Source organism: Ostrinia furnacalis, unplaced genomic scaffold, assembly GCF_004193835.3.
Source record: "Ostrinia furnacalis isolate ACB-3 unplaced genomic scaffold, ASM419383v2 OfSCF0912, whole genome shotgun sequence".
NCBI lineage: Eukaryota > Metazoa > Arthropoda > Insecta > Lepidoptera > Crambidae > Ostrinia > Ostrinia furnacalis.
The window spans coordinates 105,299-123,139 of record NW_021131151.1 but is presented as its reverse complement, the minus strand read 5'-3'; the positions used below and the strand labels follow the sequence as shown (position 1 = coordinate 123,139).

The window sequence follows — 17,841 nt, the reverse complement described above, 5'->3', positions numbered from 1 at the left end:
TGTAATAATATCGACGCGCTGCCTGGTAGCGCGGTCCCGCTCGCACTCGTTGCATGCGAGCAGGCCCCAGTTGGGCCCCGCGTGCATAGCGACGCGCTGGCCGATAGCGCGGCCTCCCTCGCACTCGGTGCGTACGAGCCGCCCCCACTCGGGCCCCACGCGTCTGCGGACGCCGCTTACATACCTACGGCGGCGCGCGCGCTCGATCTTACTTGCGACGACGAGATTTTAGGCAATGTAGTAGAGAACTTATCAACTTGTTTAGTTACGAAATGTACGAACGGAGAATCGTTGCCGCGAACATTTGACACTGTCGAATGTAGTAATAGCTTTGTTGATTGTTTAAAACACGATCGGTATGTTTATGACTTGTTTCAGTTGCATGAGTTAGTTAGAAATTATTTCTCATTGGAATCTATAGGAATAATGAAGAAATCGTGTAAATATAAAGATGATTTACTTGTAATTGATATTTTAGAAAGTTTAGGTAAACTTGTTGACGGTCTTTTCACCGAGGACTTCCTGTGGAAGCATGACTTTGACGTCACTAGATTGCTGAACTCGTATCAAAATGTTAACCGCTTGAAAAATGGCATTTTAAGTCATTTGTTCCTCCGTAAAGAGTGCGCCTTGTGGCCGCAAGATCCTACTTAACGGAAATATCTACTGATGTTACTTTATTTGATGAACATTTTGATTACTACTAGTTATTTTATTTGATGAACATTTTAATTACTAGTTGTGTAAGAATTTCTTTGTGTGCTACTGAAAATTTTACTTTATTTATAGTTTACTGTTTTTTTACGACATCGTCCTATCCTAATACCTACCTACTTATGGAGACTTTGTTAGAACCGCGCGACGTTTGGCTAAGCCACGCTTGAGGCAACTGGCACTATGGTCTGGGACCAACAACGGGTGTGATGAAGTGACCAGTGAGTGACGCGCGTAGTTTTAACTTTGGTTATGAGTGTCGCAAAGCGACACTAGGGGGGAGGATGTTGACGATGGCCACCTGAAGTAGGTACAACTTAGCTAGATTTAAATATTATTAATTAAAATGGCTGCTTATGAAACTAACTTACTAATACCTTATTAGATTTGCTTTTCATTTGTATGAATATGTAACTGATGGTGCCTGAATGTAACCTATAGGTAATATTATTAACCTACTAAACTTACCGAAGTCTTGTGACTTACCTTGTATTTTGTTTATATAACCTGAAATCTATTTAATACATAAATGTGTAATCTATATCTAACTAACTAAGCCAATAATGTCTAAATGTTTTGCTACATTTACCTAAATGTTGTATTGTTGTGTTATGGCAACATTAAATAAGTAAGCGAATCTGGGTGCGCGCGTAGGTAATAATATTATCGCGCGCCTAGAACATTCCGAGCTAGCCGTTAGCAATGCGGCCCGCTGATTGGCCGGAGGCCTCTCGCCTTTTATGGTGAGAAGCTTCTAGCGGCTCACCGCGCCGCACACGCGGCCGAGAGCCGCCAGTCGTCGTCGAACTCTCACCCTCTGCGAACGTACTAGTGCGCACACCCGGACTCGCCTTCATTTTCAACGTACCTACCTGGACTTTCATTTCATCTATCACCTACGTTCACCCATCGACCTACATCGCCTACACGGGTTTTCAAAGATGCCACTTTTCTGCAAAAGTAGCGTACGTAGCACGTACCTACATCATCTACATTTAAGAAGAGTAATGCCCGTTTTCACCATCATATACCCAATCAATCCCTAATTTTTAAGTTTTAAGTGACCCCTTTGAGAACAAATTTCCTGTTATGCGTGTTACCTAGGGGTCACTTAAAAGTTAGGAATTGATGGTGAAAACGGGCATAAGAATCATGCTGGCAGTGGATGATGATGAAAGCCTGTACTGTATGGTTTACATCCAGGGTGATCTCAGATAATCTTGGCCTTCAGGGAATGAGAGAAGGGAAAAGTCCCGTATCCGGGGTGGTGAGCTTTAAGCATTATGTTCTAGATTCTAGTCGGCCGTTTGGTGTAGTGGTTCGAAACGGACTACTATTCCGGAGGTAGCGAGTTCGATTCCCGCGCAGTACAAACATTTGTGTGCATGAACATTATTTGTTTGTATTGGACTGGGTGTTTTATATGTATAATATGTATGTATTTACAAAAAAAAAGTATTTAAGTATGTTTATATCCGTTGTCTAGTACCCATAGTACAAGCTTTGCTTAGTTTGGGACTAGAAGCGCAGTGTAAAATGTTCAAGGATATTTATTTATTTATTCTACCATGAGCATGACACATGAGGGTGCATGAGGTTATAGGTTCAAAAAAACCAATTCATGCACCAAATCAAAATTAAAACCAGATGTGTCATGCTCTAGGATAGAACCTAGAGTCTGCAATATTTTGATGATTTTGAAATATAACCAATTTTCCTTCCTTCTTCTTTCTTTTCTTACAAATCGTGGGACACTAAAAGTGAAGCTACCGACGCATACGCAGCGCAGCTTAAAACATAATATAAACATTTAAGACAGGCCTTAATCTAAATCTATAAAAGCGAAAGGTCACTAATTGACTGACTCACTCATCACGAAATCTCAGAAACTACAAGTGCTAGGAGTCTCAAATTTTGCATGGGAGTTCCTTTTAGAACGTAGGTGCTCACTAAGACGGGATTTTGCAAAATTCAACTCCTAAGGGGGTAAAACGGGGTCCACGCGTACGAAGTCGCTGGCGGCCGCTAGTTAGTTCCTAAAAGTGAAGCTACCGACGCATACGCAGCTTAAATCATAATCATTTTTAACAGGCCTTAATGACTTTATAACCATGCCATTGTTATGTTTCCACTACACCACCGGAACAGGTGGAGCAGTGTTGCAATCCGAAGGTTGAGCCGGCCGAGCCACGACTGCCGCGAATGCGTTGCGAAACATCGGCTACAGAGATCTACTAGGCTAACTGGAAGTAGATTCAATTTTGAGGCATTTAAAGCGAGTTACTATCGAGTTTTGTATGAACCGAGGCGAGGTAAATGAAGCGATTCTATTGGTTCTTTACAAGTACGCACACATCCCTCGCTACGCATCCTCGTCCATCTCTGGTGGAAACGCAGCCTTATTTACTAAAAACGCGGATGGAACTGCTAAAACAATTGAATAAGTATCAGGTAAAACAAAAAAAACATCGAATCACCGATTGCACATTCTAACGCAAAAAACAATTGAATATCAGATAGAACAAGAAAATTTGAAAAAAAAAAAAGCTATTCGACATTCTGAAAACAATGGAACATCGATTAAAACACCGTGATAACACACAAAAACTAGTGAATATCAGAAAATCAATAGATTGTGATAATAATGTAGCGTCATTTTATCCTACAGTTTTTTCTTTGACATCTCTAACTGGCTGTTGAAAAGGACTCTCAAATGTTAAGTTGGAAGCCAACAGTAGGTACTGAAAGAATTCGCCTTTTAGGATGATTTCATACAAATATATAGTACTAGCTTTCCGCCCGCGGCTTCGCCCGCGTGGAATTTTGTCTGTCACAGAAAAACTTTATCGCGCGCGTCCCTGTTTCAAAAACCGGGATAAAAACTATCTTATGTTCTTTCCCGGGACTCAAACTATCTCCATGCCAAATTTCATCAAAATCGGTTGCGAGGTTTAAGCGGGAAAGCGTAACAGACAGACAGACAGACAGACAGACAGACAGACAGACAGACAGACAGAGTTACTTTCGCTTTTATAATATTAGTTGGGATTAGTTGGGATGAAGCTGCATGAAGCAGGCAATGTTGATATTGCTCCTACACTTTTAAAGTGAGCTGATATCAATTTACTTTAAGTGTGAAGTAGTTACGATGAGATAATGAGAAATCATAGTAATTCAGTTCATAATTTAAAATTAAAGTGCCCATTAAAATTGAATATAGAAGTCTGTACTCGTAATAAGATTATTAAAGTGTAAAAGATAAAACTCCTTCTAAAGATCATAATGTAATAATTTACGACAAGACCAAGGCAAATAAATACTTTATTAAATTATCGACCAAGGTATTATTTAAGTAGGTATGTAGAATGCAAATGCTAATTGATAGTATGGAGTTTAACTGGTTTAACTAACAATATAAAATCTAACTTAAAAAATAAAGAGTTTTTTTAAATTGTAAAATCAAAAAAACATATTTTGATGGAAAATAGCCTATAAAATGCTCAAAATATCCAGGCCAAGTACTCGTACATTCATTGAATAAACTACGAAAACTGACGAGGTATAATTATACCATACTATTAGGTAAGCGCGGTTACTGACCTACCATAACACATGGACTGGAGATGTATAGAGTCGTCGCGTTCACTTTCTATTTCTAGTTTTTTTTTGTGTTTTTATTTTAGTACTGTACTTTTTACATATTACTACAAAGGATGTGGGTAATATTTATTTTAATATTCAATCAAATCTGAAGATACTATAGTTCTTGTAATTTGTAATAATATAATTTAAGTAAGTAGATACAGCTGTAGTGGATGAAACTTAGTTTTACTGTTTAATTGTGTTTTGATTTGCTCATTTTATGTTCGGACAAGATTTAAAACATCTATCCTATCTACCTATGTAGGTGAAAAAGTGCTATTTTGCTAAGCTGTCAATTTTTGAGCGTTACTAACACTAACATACCCAGTCAAAATTATCACGATCGTCACGCTCATGGCCTCCCTTTCTTTAATCCTGATGTCACTTTAAAACTCGTTAAAACAAAGTAACCAAGGCTAATTAACTTGCAATCACTCACAAAAATTGAACCAATTGCTCTATTAGTCTTCAACATGTTTGATTTAGCAGCAGTCAGTATTATTGATCCATAATAATCACTACATATAAAACAAAGTCGCTTTCCTGTTTGTCTGCCCCTATGTATGCTTAGATCTTTAAAACTACGCAACTGATTTTGATGCGGTTTTTTTTTCATAGATAGAGTGATTCAATTGGAAGGTTTATAATATGTATAAAACATGCATATTATTATTATAGAACAGAAAAGCCAAGATATTCCATTTCAACCATGCGAAGCCGGGGCGGGCCGTTGTCTATATTTCAATCATGTTTAATAGCTAGTGATTTACATTATTTTAATGAATAAACTGATTTTAGTGTATAAATTGACGTACTCTAAAATAAGTAACCTGAAGGCTGTATTAGAAAGGCAAGATAATTTAAAGCCTAAAGACTCTACGTATTTTACTGTTCCATTATGAACCAAGACACTTTGCGATTTTTTAAACAACAATTGGGTCAGGTTCACTGTTGTTACGAGGTTTGACTAGAGGTCTTTTATAATGTACGTGTTGCAAGAGCGACAACCACAGATTAATAAATTAGGTGTTTTATTGTGTATTCTTTACGTGATTATGTCAATGGCCGAAGGTCTGACTTATTTTAGGTCCAAGGCAGGTTTTATTAATTTAAATAAATAAATAAAACGTGTGATTCATAATTTAAAAACACTACAGTCTACACCTTCTTTTAACCGACTTCAAAAAAAGGAGGAGGTTTTTTAGATCTACTGTTCTTGTGTTTGTGATCTAATGTTTTTGTGTTTTGTTTCTTAATTATTCTCAATGACGAACGACGAGACTAGTTTTTGGGGGAAATAATTTTGATACCGCTTTCTTCTTATCCGAATCCATTTACACAGTGAAAAACTGCCTTGAACATTGAAATACCTAGACTTGGGTTCGAATCCTGTAAAGGGCAAACTCTTTTTCAAATGCTCGTACCTTTGAGACTAAATTGCCTACCTTAGCTACAAGTATAAATAAATATCAATGCAAATACGTCTACGTGCTAAAAGATCGTGGATAAACGAAACTTCTCAGAAAAGAATTTAACATAAATATGTCAAGTTTGATTCAATAAGTTATTCAATCCATACTAGTAAATTGTGACAACAATGATAATTTAATCATTCCTTTTTTAGGTTATTTTGTTAACAACGTTTATGCCCACGGTTTCGCCTATGTAAAATTCAGGCTACCTACATAATATAGGTAGAGTGATTTACACGCATACCTAACCGCGATTATAACAAGTCATCGAAATATGAAATTTCATATCTTTTACCTTTTTTTCTTTAAGAAATTTGACCTCATCTTTTCACCTGTAAAATGGTTTCAACAAAACGTAAGTAAACACGCAAGAAAGAAATACTTACGTAATTTCATAATTTATATTTCAAGTACACATAAATAAAGATATAAAATAAATCATTCTTTAATGGGAGATCAAGAATTGTTACTATTTAATAATCATCTTCCATTAGGTAATCAATAAATTGAGTGTTGACTTGATAAGTTCTTAATATAATGTAATTTAACACCGATAGAGGAGCTCTACAGTACAAACTAACTTACAATTTTACTAGCTACGAGACGCTACCGTTCAGCTGGACAGTTTTCAGCCATAATTGAAAAAGAAAACGCAGCGTCAGACGTACATCCACAAGGTGGACTGACGACCTCATAAATGTAGCAGGAAGGCGCTGGATGCAGGCCGCTACCAATCGGGCGATGTGGAAATCATTAGGGGAGGCCTATAATGTTCAGCAGTGGACGTCATGTGGTATCATCATCAACAGCCCTTTACAGTCCACTGCTGGACTATGAGCCTCCTCCACTATAGTGGAGGGTTTTGCCATAATCTCCACGCTTGGCAGGCGGGTTGGAGATCGCAGTTTAAAAGATTGATGTTTTTCAGAGAGCGCTGCTGCCCATTCTCTGTTTGATGTGTAGTCCCTAAGTCGCCTCTTACGACACCCGCGGGAAGAGTAGGGGTTGGTGACAAATGTATTCTACTCTGCCGTCACCACACGGCTAATGTGGTATATAAGCCTTTTAATTGTTTTTTGTTAAACCTGGCTTGCTTATAAATATAAGTTTTATTCGGTTTTTATTTCAGACTTTCAGTTTTATTGGGTACTATTGTTGCTCTTTACTATAATTTTCATTTTAATTCACCTTATATTTAATCGAAATCTAAAAATACTACGTTTTTAGTTTATTCTTTACGCGATAAGTGTGCAGCAGTTTGTTCATGGGTAAAGAATAAAAATCAATTCTACATTATGAGTCTAAATTATACAGGATGGAAACGATAAGTGATCTCACTCGGTTATTTCTAAACTATACAAGATAGTTACTGATCCTGAAAATGCTTCACGAGCTCTATCAAACGGTATCAATAAATAGGTTACTTAATTAACTGGATCTATAAAAAAATGTGTTTCAATTCAGCTTCCATACATTTATTACAGCCACTTATAATATTTTTATTGTTTCAAACTTTTTGTTAAATGAATAGTAGGCAATGAAAGATTATGCATTTTTAAATAGATTTTTTCCAGTTTACTTAGGGCTGATTTTTCAATCGTCAGATATCTTTTAACTGAAGAATAACCTTGTCATTTTGACATATTTCTCATACCAAAACTGTCAATGTGCCAAACTAATTCTTCAGTTAAAAGTTATCCGACGATTGAAAAATCAGCCCTTAGTAGAGTGCTTTTTCTTTGCGGTTGTAAACTAAGGCAGTTTAATTTGTGTTTTCAAAAATGACATAATCGGTAGGTATTAATACTCATTATTATACTTACTATGGTATTATGCTGGCACGTGTCAGACTGGAATGCAAGCAAAGCTATGTGTTTGTTTACAATGATATGTAAGTAATTATAATTTTAATTGAGATGAATGATTCTACTACAACTAGGATTAAATTAATCTCATTTATAGCAAATGTTTACGTCCAATAAAGAATTGTGATCTAATGGCAAGACTACAACTGCAATAATGTTAGTATTTTTAATTAATTTGATGTTTAGAACAAAACAGTAGGTAACAAAGAAAGTTTTACAACGGGTAGATGAAAACATTAGAGTGGGGTAAACGTAAAGTGAGACTAGACAAGAAGGATTTACCTACTCATAAAACTCATAAAAAACTAAATTCAAATTCAAATTATTTTATTACATGTCATATGGGTAAGGGCGTTTCTAGACGCTCTGATGATAATGTTAATAAATTGATTAACATTTTGACACAGTTTGCGAAATCAGGCCTGGTCTCCAGTATTATAAGAACAGATTAACTGAACTGAGATTAAGTTACGTGTTTTTCTTCAGAAACGCCTGTTTTTCCATTCTATGGCTTTAAGTATACTCATAGATCGCTAAACCCTAGACTTATCAGCAAGACATTAATATCAATTTAGAATTTATTAATTAAGGTTTTCCCACGAAATTGGTAATATTATGATTCTAGACTATGGGAATAGGGTTAATTCACAAATAATTATACCTTTTTACTGCGATTCGTGCACTAATCGAGATGGTTAAATAGCAAGGAATTTATTAGCTAAGAACGTAATTGATTTCTTGGGAGGGATTAGTTATTATGTCTTGTAATGAATAAATAATAAATCTCAACAATGTTAGAAGATAAGTTGCAGCTTGAATGACGCAATGGGGGTTGATGGGATATCAGTGCGGCGGTTAGGTTAGGATAGGTTATATGTTTCGTAAGAAAGGCAATATGATTTTGAAGAGGAAAGTATCATAGAGTTGGGGATGTTCTTCTTACTTGATCATTAAAATTAGGTTTACATTAATGTGCGTGAAAGAAACGTGGAGATGCTAATAGTGCATGACAAGTATTTCTATTTAAGGAAGTACCTTCTGAAGAGAAGGATCCGTATCTAGGAGATACTTATGATCTGGAAACGACATTGGGTGAATTTGCAGAACTTATGTAGCATAGAGTTGTATAAAAAGATCGCAAGACAAGAATCTAGGGTTGCCACACTGCTTCTTGCGACTAATAAGCACTATCTCCTAAAACCTAAGATTAGAAACAACATTTCTTAGGTACCTAAGGGCGATTAACATACAGGGGCGGTAAAGTAAGGTCAGGTTGATCTATAGGGAAGTAAAAGTACTAGCTTGAACACCTGTGAGATGTAATAATATAAGTGATGTTACATTTCCAGATTGTTGCATCAGAACATCATTGTATGGCCTCGCATGCCACGGTACTTCACATTGATTCAGGGGTTTATAGACATTTAAAGTGCATGGTGCACTTTACTAGGTACATCTAGGTATACGTGAAAGTTGTTGAGGAGTATTTACTTCTTCACGCAACTGAAGGAATTTGTCAAAACTTTACAATGCAATAAGCCTATAAGAACAGACATAAAAATGGCAGGCTAACTATTTTGCAAATTTTATCGAAATCCACGCGGAAGAAGTTATCATCAGGTCATTTTGTCTCCATTGACCATTGCAGGAGCACGACCATCTGTAATTTTCCGAAGGCAAATGGAGGATTTGGCTTAAATACTATCCATGATGGCCAGACGATTTAAGAAGGCCTGATGTTAGATCATGTTCTCTAATTATTTTTACGCCTGTGGATAGCCATATTCTGCTGGAACCAAACATACTAAAACTACTCGTAATACAGTGTGAGTCACGTTAAAGTGTACATATGAAAATAGATGAAACTAGACCTATTTTTATCGACAAAAAAGAGGTCAAATTTTTTTTGAGATTTTTTTTAAATTTTTTATAGAATTTTTTTTCTTGCAATTACTTATTGTAAAGAAAACGTAATAACTTTTAAACTAAGCGGTATATCCTGATAAAATAAAAACAGTAATAATGCTAAATAATAGGCAATACTAAAAAAATACATAAAATACACAAAAAAGGCCAACAAATAATAAAAAATGATACTTTTTGAAAAAAATCTGCTTAAAATTCGTGTTTTTTTTTGTTATTTGATAAATTTCTCCAAAAAATGCCCCTATAACCGGTGGCTTTTTTTACTTTGTATTATTCTCTATCGTATTACCTTTGTAAAACCAAAAATCGCATGTCTCTATCCCTATCACAACGTTTGCAATGATCGTTTGAACTAAGCCTCTCCGGGCGCGCCATTCAACGCTTCGTTAACAACAAAACTGAAAATGGCTCTAGATTTGTAATTTTGATAAAGACAAGTTAGATTTCAAATAAAAACAAAAGATTTTGAAGTAAAATAAGCATTTTAGTTAAAATTAAAATTGTCTCTACCTGAAGCGGAGAATAATGTTGTGGCAGGCCTTTGTTCAAACGATCATAGCAAATGTTGTGATAGCGATAGAGACATGCGATTTTTGGTTTTACAAAGATAATACGGTACAGAACAATAAAAAATAATAAAAACCACCGGTTATAGGGGCATTTTTTGGAGAATTTTATCAAATAACCAAAAAAACACGAATTTTTAAGCAGTTTTTTTTTTCAAAAAGTATCATTTTTTATTATTTGTTGGCCTTTTTTGTGTATTTTATGTATTTTTTTAGTATTGCCTGTTATTTAGCATTATTACTGTTTTTATTTTATCAGGATATACCGCTTAGTTTAAAAGTTATTACGTTTTCTTTACAATAAGTAATTGGAAGAAAAAAAATTCTATAAAAAAAATTAAAAAAATCTCAAAAATTTTTTGACCTCTTTTTTGTCGATAAAAACAGGTCTAGTTTCATCTGTTTTCATATGTACACTTTAACGTGACTCACACTGTATAGTCGTGGAGCTCAATAGTTATATTTTTTTACTGTCAGAAATTCAAATATCTTTGCTACTTGTTCAGAACTAGACTTGTCATCTCAGAGTAACTGATACTCTGATATATAAGGCAATAGACTCTCGCTTTGTGTCTGAATGGCGAGCAAATTGACTTCAATTTGTACAATGAATATTTGTGCTCCTTGCTCAATCTAGGACTTGCTTGTCAAAGCGGTTCCACAGTGTAGTTGGTGTTGACGGTTGGTCCAAATATTGGCGATATGCTGAAAAAAGACTGCACAAAAAAGGAATTGGCCCAAATGTTTGTTAACAGTATGTTTGGCCAGCATTTCCACCAATATTATGCTGATAAGAGATTGCACTAGAAGGAGGATATGCCACTTAACAAATCACAATACATTCCAATCAGATTTTTAATTACGACAAGTTAATTAGCATATTAAGTTACTATTCATTCAATAGAAGAAATAAATTCTACAGTGCATATCGTTCATTTGGAGCAATAAATAAATTCTATTCTTCTATTATATTCTGGAAGTAAGTCCCGACCAAGAGAGTCACCACTTGTTGATAAGTCCCTGAAAGCCTATTTAAGAACTTATCAGTGAAATGAAAAACAACTTTTTTTCACATACATAACATTCTCGTATTTTTGGCATAAAAGTCAAGCAACCTTTATTGTGTTAGTAGATGTGTTATAGCCATCTGAAACTCTTTATCGTACTGGTAAAATCATGAAAATATAAATTCATGCTCTGTAAGTTCGTACGTACTCTATGGCGCAGGATGGAATAATTTGAATTGATTTGCAGTGCAGCGCGGGCGCAGAGTAATTTATTTGATGCATTTGATGGTAGCTGGCAGTCAGTGTTTATGAGTAGGGAAGCAACATTCGTCATATTTACGAGTATTTATTGGGGCTTGTTACATAATTTTTTATTATTAACTTTCGGCTAAATTGTCATTAAGAACTCTAGACATGGAAATTATTAATTTGCTTATTGGACTAAATAAATAAAATAATTTCAAAGGCTAAAATATTTAGAATGGACTCAAAATCATGAGAGGTAAGTCCTCGTTTGCTAGTCTAACTAATCCAAAGAAGGAAAGTCCTTAGGGCATTAAATGCCTTGATGATCTTGATGTACGCTGAGCGGGTGCCTTTTTGTCAGAGGGGCACAAGCAGTTAATTGTCCACTTGTTTATTTCTCTCTGTTTGAATCTAGTTATGTCTTGCCTGCTTGTATACCTTTCTTGCAAATAAATAAAAAAGTTTTCTATTCTATTCTATTCTTTACGGGATTAGGATCTATCATGCACAAAATATTCCCCTCCAGCATGCTTGTAATTATTGTTTCAACTAGCGGCCACCTGCGACTTCGTACGCGTGGATCCCGTCCCGTTTCAGCACCTTTTGGGTGGAGTTTCGTAAAATCCGTTCTTAGTGAATACCTACGTTCTAAAAGGAACCCCCATGCAAAGTTTGAGACTTGTAGTTTCTGAGATTTCGTGATGAGTGAGTGAGTTAGTCAGTCAGTCAATCAGGGACGTTTCGCAATAGATTTAAGAACGACGTTTGTTGCAATACCTATGTGTTTGATGTTCGTTCGTTCGTTCGTTTCAGCCAAATGACGTCCACTGCTGGACAAAGGCCTCCCCCAAGGTTTTCCACAATGAACGGTCCTGCGCTGCCCGCATCCAGGCTCCTCCCGTGACCTTTACCAGATCGTCGGTCCACCTAGTAGGAGGCCTGCCCACGCTACGTCTTCCAGCCCGTGGTCGCCACTCGAGAACTTTCCTTTCCGAGTGTTTGATGTATGTTTGTCTATTTGTTGCAGTCAGAATGGGCTCCCTGCCTCGGGTCTCAGTGGCTACGGGTGCGCGTGCGGCGGTCCCGGCCGCGCCGCTGCCCAACCACCTCGCCAGACTGTCTGGCAGTGACAGGACCGCCTTGGTGTATGCAGGTAAATACAAGGAGTGACTTAGTCTACACTATGACACGACTTTTAGTCACGCCAGTGTCAGGTGATAGGTAGTGTGGCAGAGAGAAAGCTGACAAGACGAGACAAAGTGTCTCCAAGAGTGTGCGTGTGTCCGACACACGTGTGTCTAAGAGCGTTTAGCTTTCTACCCAACCACAGAACTGCCTTGGTGTATGCAGGTATATACCGATCTAGGAGACAATTGGAATAAACTGGTTTAGAGTGACTCTCTGTCGTGCTAGTATCAACAAAACGTCGGGGGTTATTTAATTTGATAGAGAGTGCGCTCTACCTTAGCATCTTGTCATACTGGATGGAAGTGACCGGACTGCCTTGGTGTATGCAGGACTATACCAGTCTCAAAATCAGGATATTTAGTCTCCACTACAAGAGTAGGACTCTCTAATTAACCAACAGCAAATGAAGAATTGCCTTAACTCCCCAAAGCTAGTCAGACAAGTTTAGGGGAGGCTTATACGTAGAATGAATGAAGTCTACGTTGATGGCGCGATTCTTTGTCATGCCATTATCACATACCTACACCTATTCAGTGACAACGATATACTCAATACAATATTTTATTAGAGTCTACTCATGAATGTACTCTTTCCATGTCAGTATCACAATATAGTAGAGACAAATCAGTTTGTCCCTGCAAAAAGTTATAAACTGACACTAAACACGCAACAAATTAGAAGAAAAATGAAATATTAGGAATTACTGCTTTATTACGTGGAATTAATTTGCATTCTGTCTAATTAGTGCCTTATTCTGATTGTTTATGACGCAACTAATTATAATTTTGCATTAAGATGAGCATCTTATAATGACCTAACCTTTGACAAATCGTCCCGATGACCTCGGGAATCTTTAGTGCAGTTTGATTGCACATTGTTAAGCACAATGATAGTCATTATTGCCCGTGTTAATAGAAACTGGCAATTTTATAAAGCATCATCATCGTCAGGTCATTTACTCGTAGTTAACATTGCAAGAACATCGCTTATGGCCGTTTCAGCCGAATGACGTCCACTGCTAGACAAAGGCCTCCCCCTAAGATTTCCATAACGAAAGGTCTTCCGCTGCCCGCATCCAGGCACTTCCCGCGACCTTCACCAGATCGTCGGTCCATCTAGTGGGGGGCCTGCCCTCACTACGTCTTCGCCCGTGGCCCGTGCAAGAACATGATCCTTTCCAATTTACTAGAGGCAAATTGAGCTGGTCAGACAGGTTGAGGAGACCTGACATTAGCATATTCCGTCCTTAGTTGCATCTTGCGGCACTCACAGGAAGAGTGGAAGTGGTCCTATTCTACTGTAATCGGACCACATGGCTATTCTTATCAGTAATGATAACTTCCTAAACAAATCTCTAGATAATTTTATTGCGGGTTCAATTTCCCCCGGGACAAATGTGGCTTCACTGATTACTTTTTATTGGCGGTTAAGCTGTAGATCCTGGCTACACAGGAGTTGCAGCGGTGAGAACGAGAGGTGGGAATAGTCTCGTAAATCTTTAAATACAAAGCCAAATCTTTATTTTTGTTAATCAGGTTTATTTTTTAGATTATTTTCTATTCTCTATTGGCGCGAACGTGTCAAAGCCTACTGCAATCATCGATTTACATCAGCAAATTATAACCACGAAGGCTAAACTAGTACTAAAAGATATAGTAATATAAATCTGATAATAGGTTGGAGGGTCGTAAAAAAATATGACCGTAATTTTGCTAAAAATAAGGAAGTCGATTTTTCAAAATGGCGCCTTGAAGTCTTGGATGCGAGATCGATTCCTAGACGACCTCTCATAAATTGGGCAACTAATAATTAACAACAATCAATAAAAGCTATAAACAATAAGTACTATGCACAAAATATAAGCCTAGAACCTTGCTTGTCCACCCACAAGGGAACAGACGACCTAATATAGGTAGCAGGAAGGCGCTGGATTCAGGCCGCTACCAACCGTCCAATCTGGAATTCATTGGGAGAGACCTAATAACTATTTAGAACAGAGTTCAACTACTTATAGACTGCACATTCTGGAAGATGTCTAGATGGGCAACTTTGGTGAGATCTCTCAAATGCCACTTATTTTCCAGATGAAACCTGCAACGTTCGAGTCAGCTACGCCGAAATGGCGGCCAGAACGAACACCCTGGCTAGAGCCATCGCAGCACGCGCCAGGACCACTGGAGCGAACAGGGATGGAGACTATGTCATAGCTGTGTGCATGCAGCCGACGCACAAGTAAGAATGTTTGAAACAGATGAGAGTTTAATTACATAGATAGATAGATAGATAGAAATAAAGATAGAAAAACATTATTGACACAACACAACGAGAAGAGAGCCACTGCGCCAATAGGCTCCCCTCAGCATATATGACATGCCCTTACGAGCATGTATTCCGCGGGCGCCCTTGCTATAGACTCGAGTTCGCTATCCCTCAGAAGGGTGCGCAATGCAGGGAAATACCGTAACACACCACCATCTTACAAAACACACATGCATTTTTAAACAATTACTTTTACAGTCATATTATTATCTGTCTCTAGCTTTGCAACGGAGGGAAGTTGATATAATACTTCGAACTCCTCCCATTGCAGGTTCTTAAGACAGTTCGCTATCCCTGTGGACTACTCAACCTTCACTGGTTGGGTTTCCTTGGGAAGGCTACCAAGCTGTAGATCCTGGATAAACAGGAGTTGCAGTGGTGGGAAGTTAAGGGGACCCGAGTTGGAATAAGTCCTGTTAGACGTAGCGAAGCGAGAAATGGAATATACCATTTTCAAGATAGAGACCCAAGCTAAGAGGTTTAGACTAGCAATAAAACTCGCAGAAGTTGACTTCCGCAAGCTGTCACCACTATGTAAATCTTGCAGAAGTTGGCTTGCCACAGCTACATATTTTCAGAGTGTGAACAGTTTGCGGAAGTCAACTTCTGCAAGTTTTATTGCTAGTTTAAACCTCGCATAAGATCTTGTCATCATTTGCCCAAGCTATACAAGAATATCCTTCAATAATTGTAATTCTTTCCAGCACAATCCTGGCTCTGCTGGGCACATGGAAGGCTGGAGCAGCATACGTGCCAATGGAGCCCACCTTCCCGCAGGCGAGGATATCGCACATCCTAAAGGATGCTGAGCCGTCCTTAATTATTTACGATGACACAGGTAAGCTCAGTTAATAAAGAGTAAAAAGTTAAAAAGTAGGGTAATTTTTTTGTCACCGCATGATGAAGTTGGTTTTATGTAGGTACATTTATTGAGCCTAGGCGCAGACCACCGACTTTGTAATTTGATGCAACTCAGCCTTGAATTCTTATCCACAAACAACCGGTGCAACTTAAATTATTTAATCACGCCTTGGGAGATACACGCGAAGGAAGAATAATATGCCAAAATAATTTAATGAAACATGTGTATTAAAATTTATACAATTGGGAGAGTTGAATTATAATTATAATGTCCTACTTACTTTGAGGCTAAATGGCGCTCCAAAAAGATGTTATAATATAAAAAATGATGACATAGATACGAGTATTAATTTATGGATGTAATTATATTTAAAGCACTTTAATTAAATGATATATTTGCTCAGATATAATATACGTTGGTAAATATCCATAAGCCAAGTGACTAAATTAACGACTCTACATTCTACCATTACTACTATTTCTCTCACCTACTCTGATACGTATACGGGACTATTCCCGCCTCTCGTTCCCACCACTGCTACCCTGTGAAGCCAGGATCTACAACTTGACCGCCAATAAACACCTAACCAGTGAGGTGCGGGTCCACAACGAAATACGTATGCACATCGCACACGTCCTGAAACCTCACTCAGTGCTCATTTTTGTAGGGATTTTAATACAGTCTTTTAATTATATGCCCTTTTTACAGCCAACCCCTCAATGTTCTCCGCAAGCGGCATTCCAGCAGTCTCCTTCGAAGAGCTGGCGATCGAAGCCAGCGGGATGTCGGCTGATGACGTCAGAGATGCAGAGACTCTGTCACACCCTCGGGTGGAGAGCATCGCGATCGTGCTGTACACTTCTGGCAGCACTGGCATTCCTAAAGGTAGGTGTTGGTTTGGTCCGACGAAAGATAGGATAGGCATCATATATCATCTTACGTGAGGAGAGTCCTTGAGGAATTCAAAATTCCTGTGAGAACCTGGCCTAATTTAGAGTGTTTTAATTCATATTGTGATGTACCAATTCCTATAGAATAAAATGGTTGTGTTGGTATGGTTTGAAAAAACAGAAACAGAAGAAGTAAACTCTGTATTTTAAGCTGGAAAATTTGATGAGTCCTTAATTACTACAGCTCTTAGGGATGGGTCAGCTCTATGAATAAGTCTAAACACTTTACCAACAGCGATAGAAGCTAAAAAATTTCATGTTTTCCACAGGTGTTCGTCTGCCCTATTCAGCAATCTGCAATCGTCTCTGGTGGCAGTTCCGCACGTTTCCCTTTTCCTCCACTGAAGTGAACTGCGTTTGGAAGACGGCTCTGACCTTCGTAGACTCTGTCTGTGAAATCTGGGGTCCTCTATTGCATGGGAGAACCTTGGTCATTCTCTCTAGGGAGATGACCAGAGACCCTCAGAAGCTGGTGCGGATCTTAAGCGAGAATCAGGTTAGTAGAACAAATTAAGGAGAATACATAATTTTTTATTTCAACTTTTTTTACACTGAAAAGTAGGTAGTACAGCTGATAACAGCTGAAGGAGTAAATGTCTAGCATTATCTATCAGTCAAGCTTGAGGCTTAAAGAAGGTAAACTTAGAACTATCTAAGGCTATGGTTGGTAATATTAATGTTTAATTTCAGGTCCAAAGACTAGTTCTAGTGCCAACACTTCTTCGTTCCATCCTCATGTATCTGTCCCTAAACCCATCGGAACGCCCGCTCCAACTCCTCAAACTTTGGGTATGCTCTGGAGAAACCCTTAGCAAGGAATTGGCTCTGAAGTTCTTCCAGTATTTTGGAGACCACGAAGGATACAAACTGGCGAACTTCTACGGAAGTACTGAGGTCATGGGTGATGTGACATTCTATGTGCTGGAAAAGAGCGGGCAACTGGATGTACATCCTACGATACCAATTGGTAAGTGCAATTTTGGTTTGCATTCTGGTGTGGGTAAAGAACAAAGCACACTTATCAACCCGGAAACGGATCGTCACCGCATCAACTCGACGCAGTCAGAATTCTTTGTATGAAAAT

At 37.9% G+C, this 17,841-nt stretch overlaps 1 protein-coding gene across 1 annotated transcript in view; it reads left to right on the top strand.

Moving 5' to 3' along the window:
• Nucleotides 1-17,841, top strand: part of e (nonribosomal peptide synthetase ebony) — a 45,965-nt gene that overhangs the window by 20,891 nt on the left and 7,233 nt on the right. Inside the window, exons 2-7 of the mRNA XM_028301330.1 lie at nt 12,466-12,591; nt 14,711-14,858; nt 15,650-15,783; nt 16,516-16,692; nt 17,027-17,253; nt 17,448-17,724. Of these exons, the coding sequence (XP_028157131.1) occupies nt 12,471-12,591; nt 14,711-14,858; nt 15,650-15,783; nt 16,516-16,692; nt 17,027-17,253; nt 17,448-17,724 (1,084 nt within the window). The 5' untranslated portion in view covers nt 12,466-12,470. The remainder of the gene's footprint in view (nt 1-12,465; nt 12,592-14,710; nt 14,859-15,649; nt 15,784-16,515; nt 16,693-17,026; nt 17,254-17,447; nt 17,725-17,841) is intronic.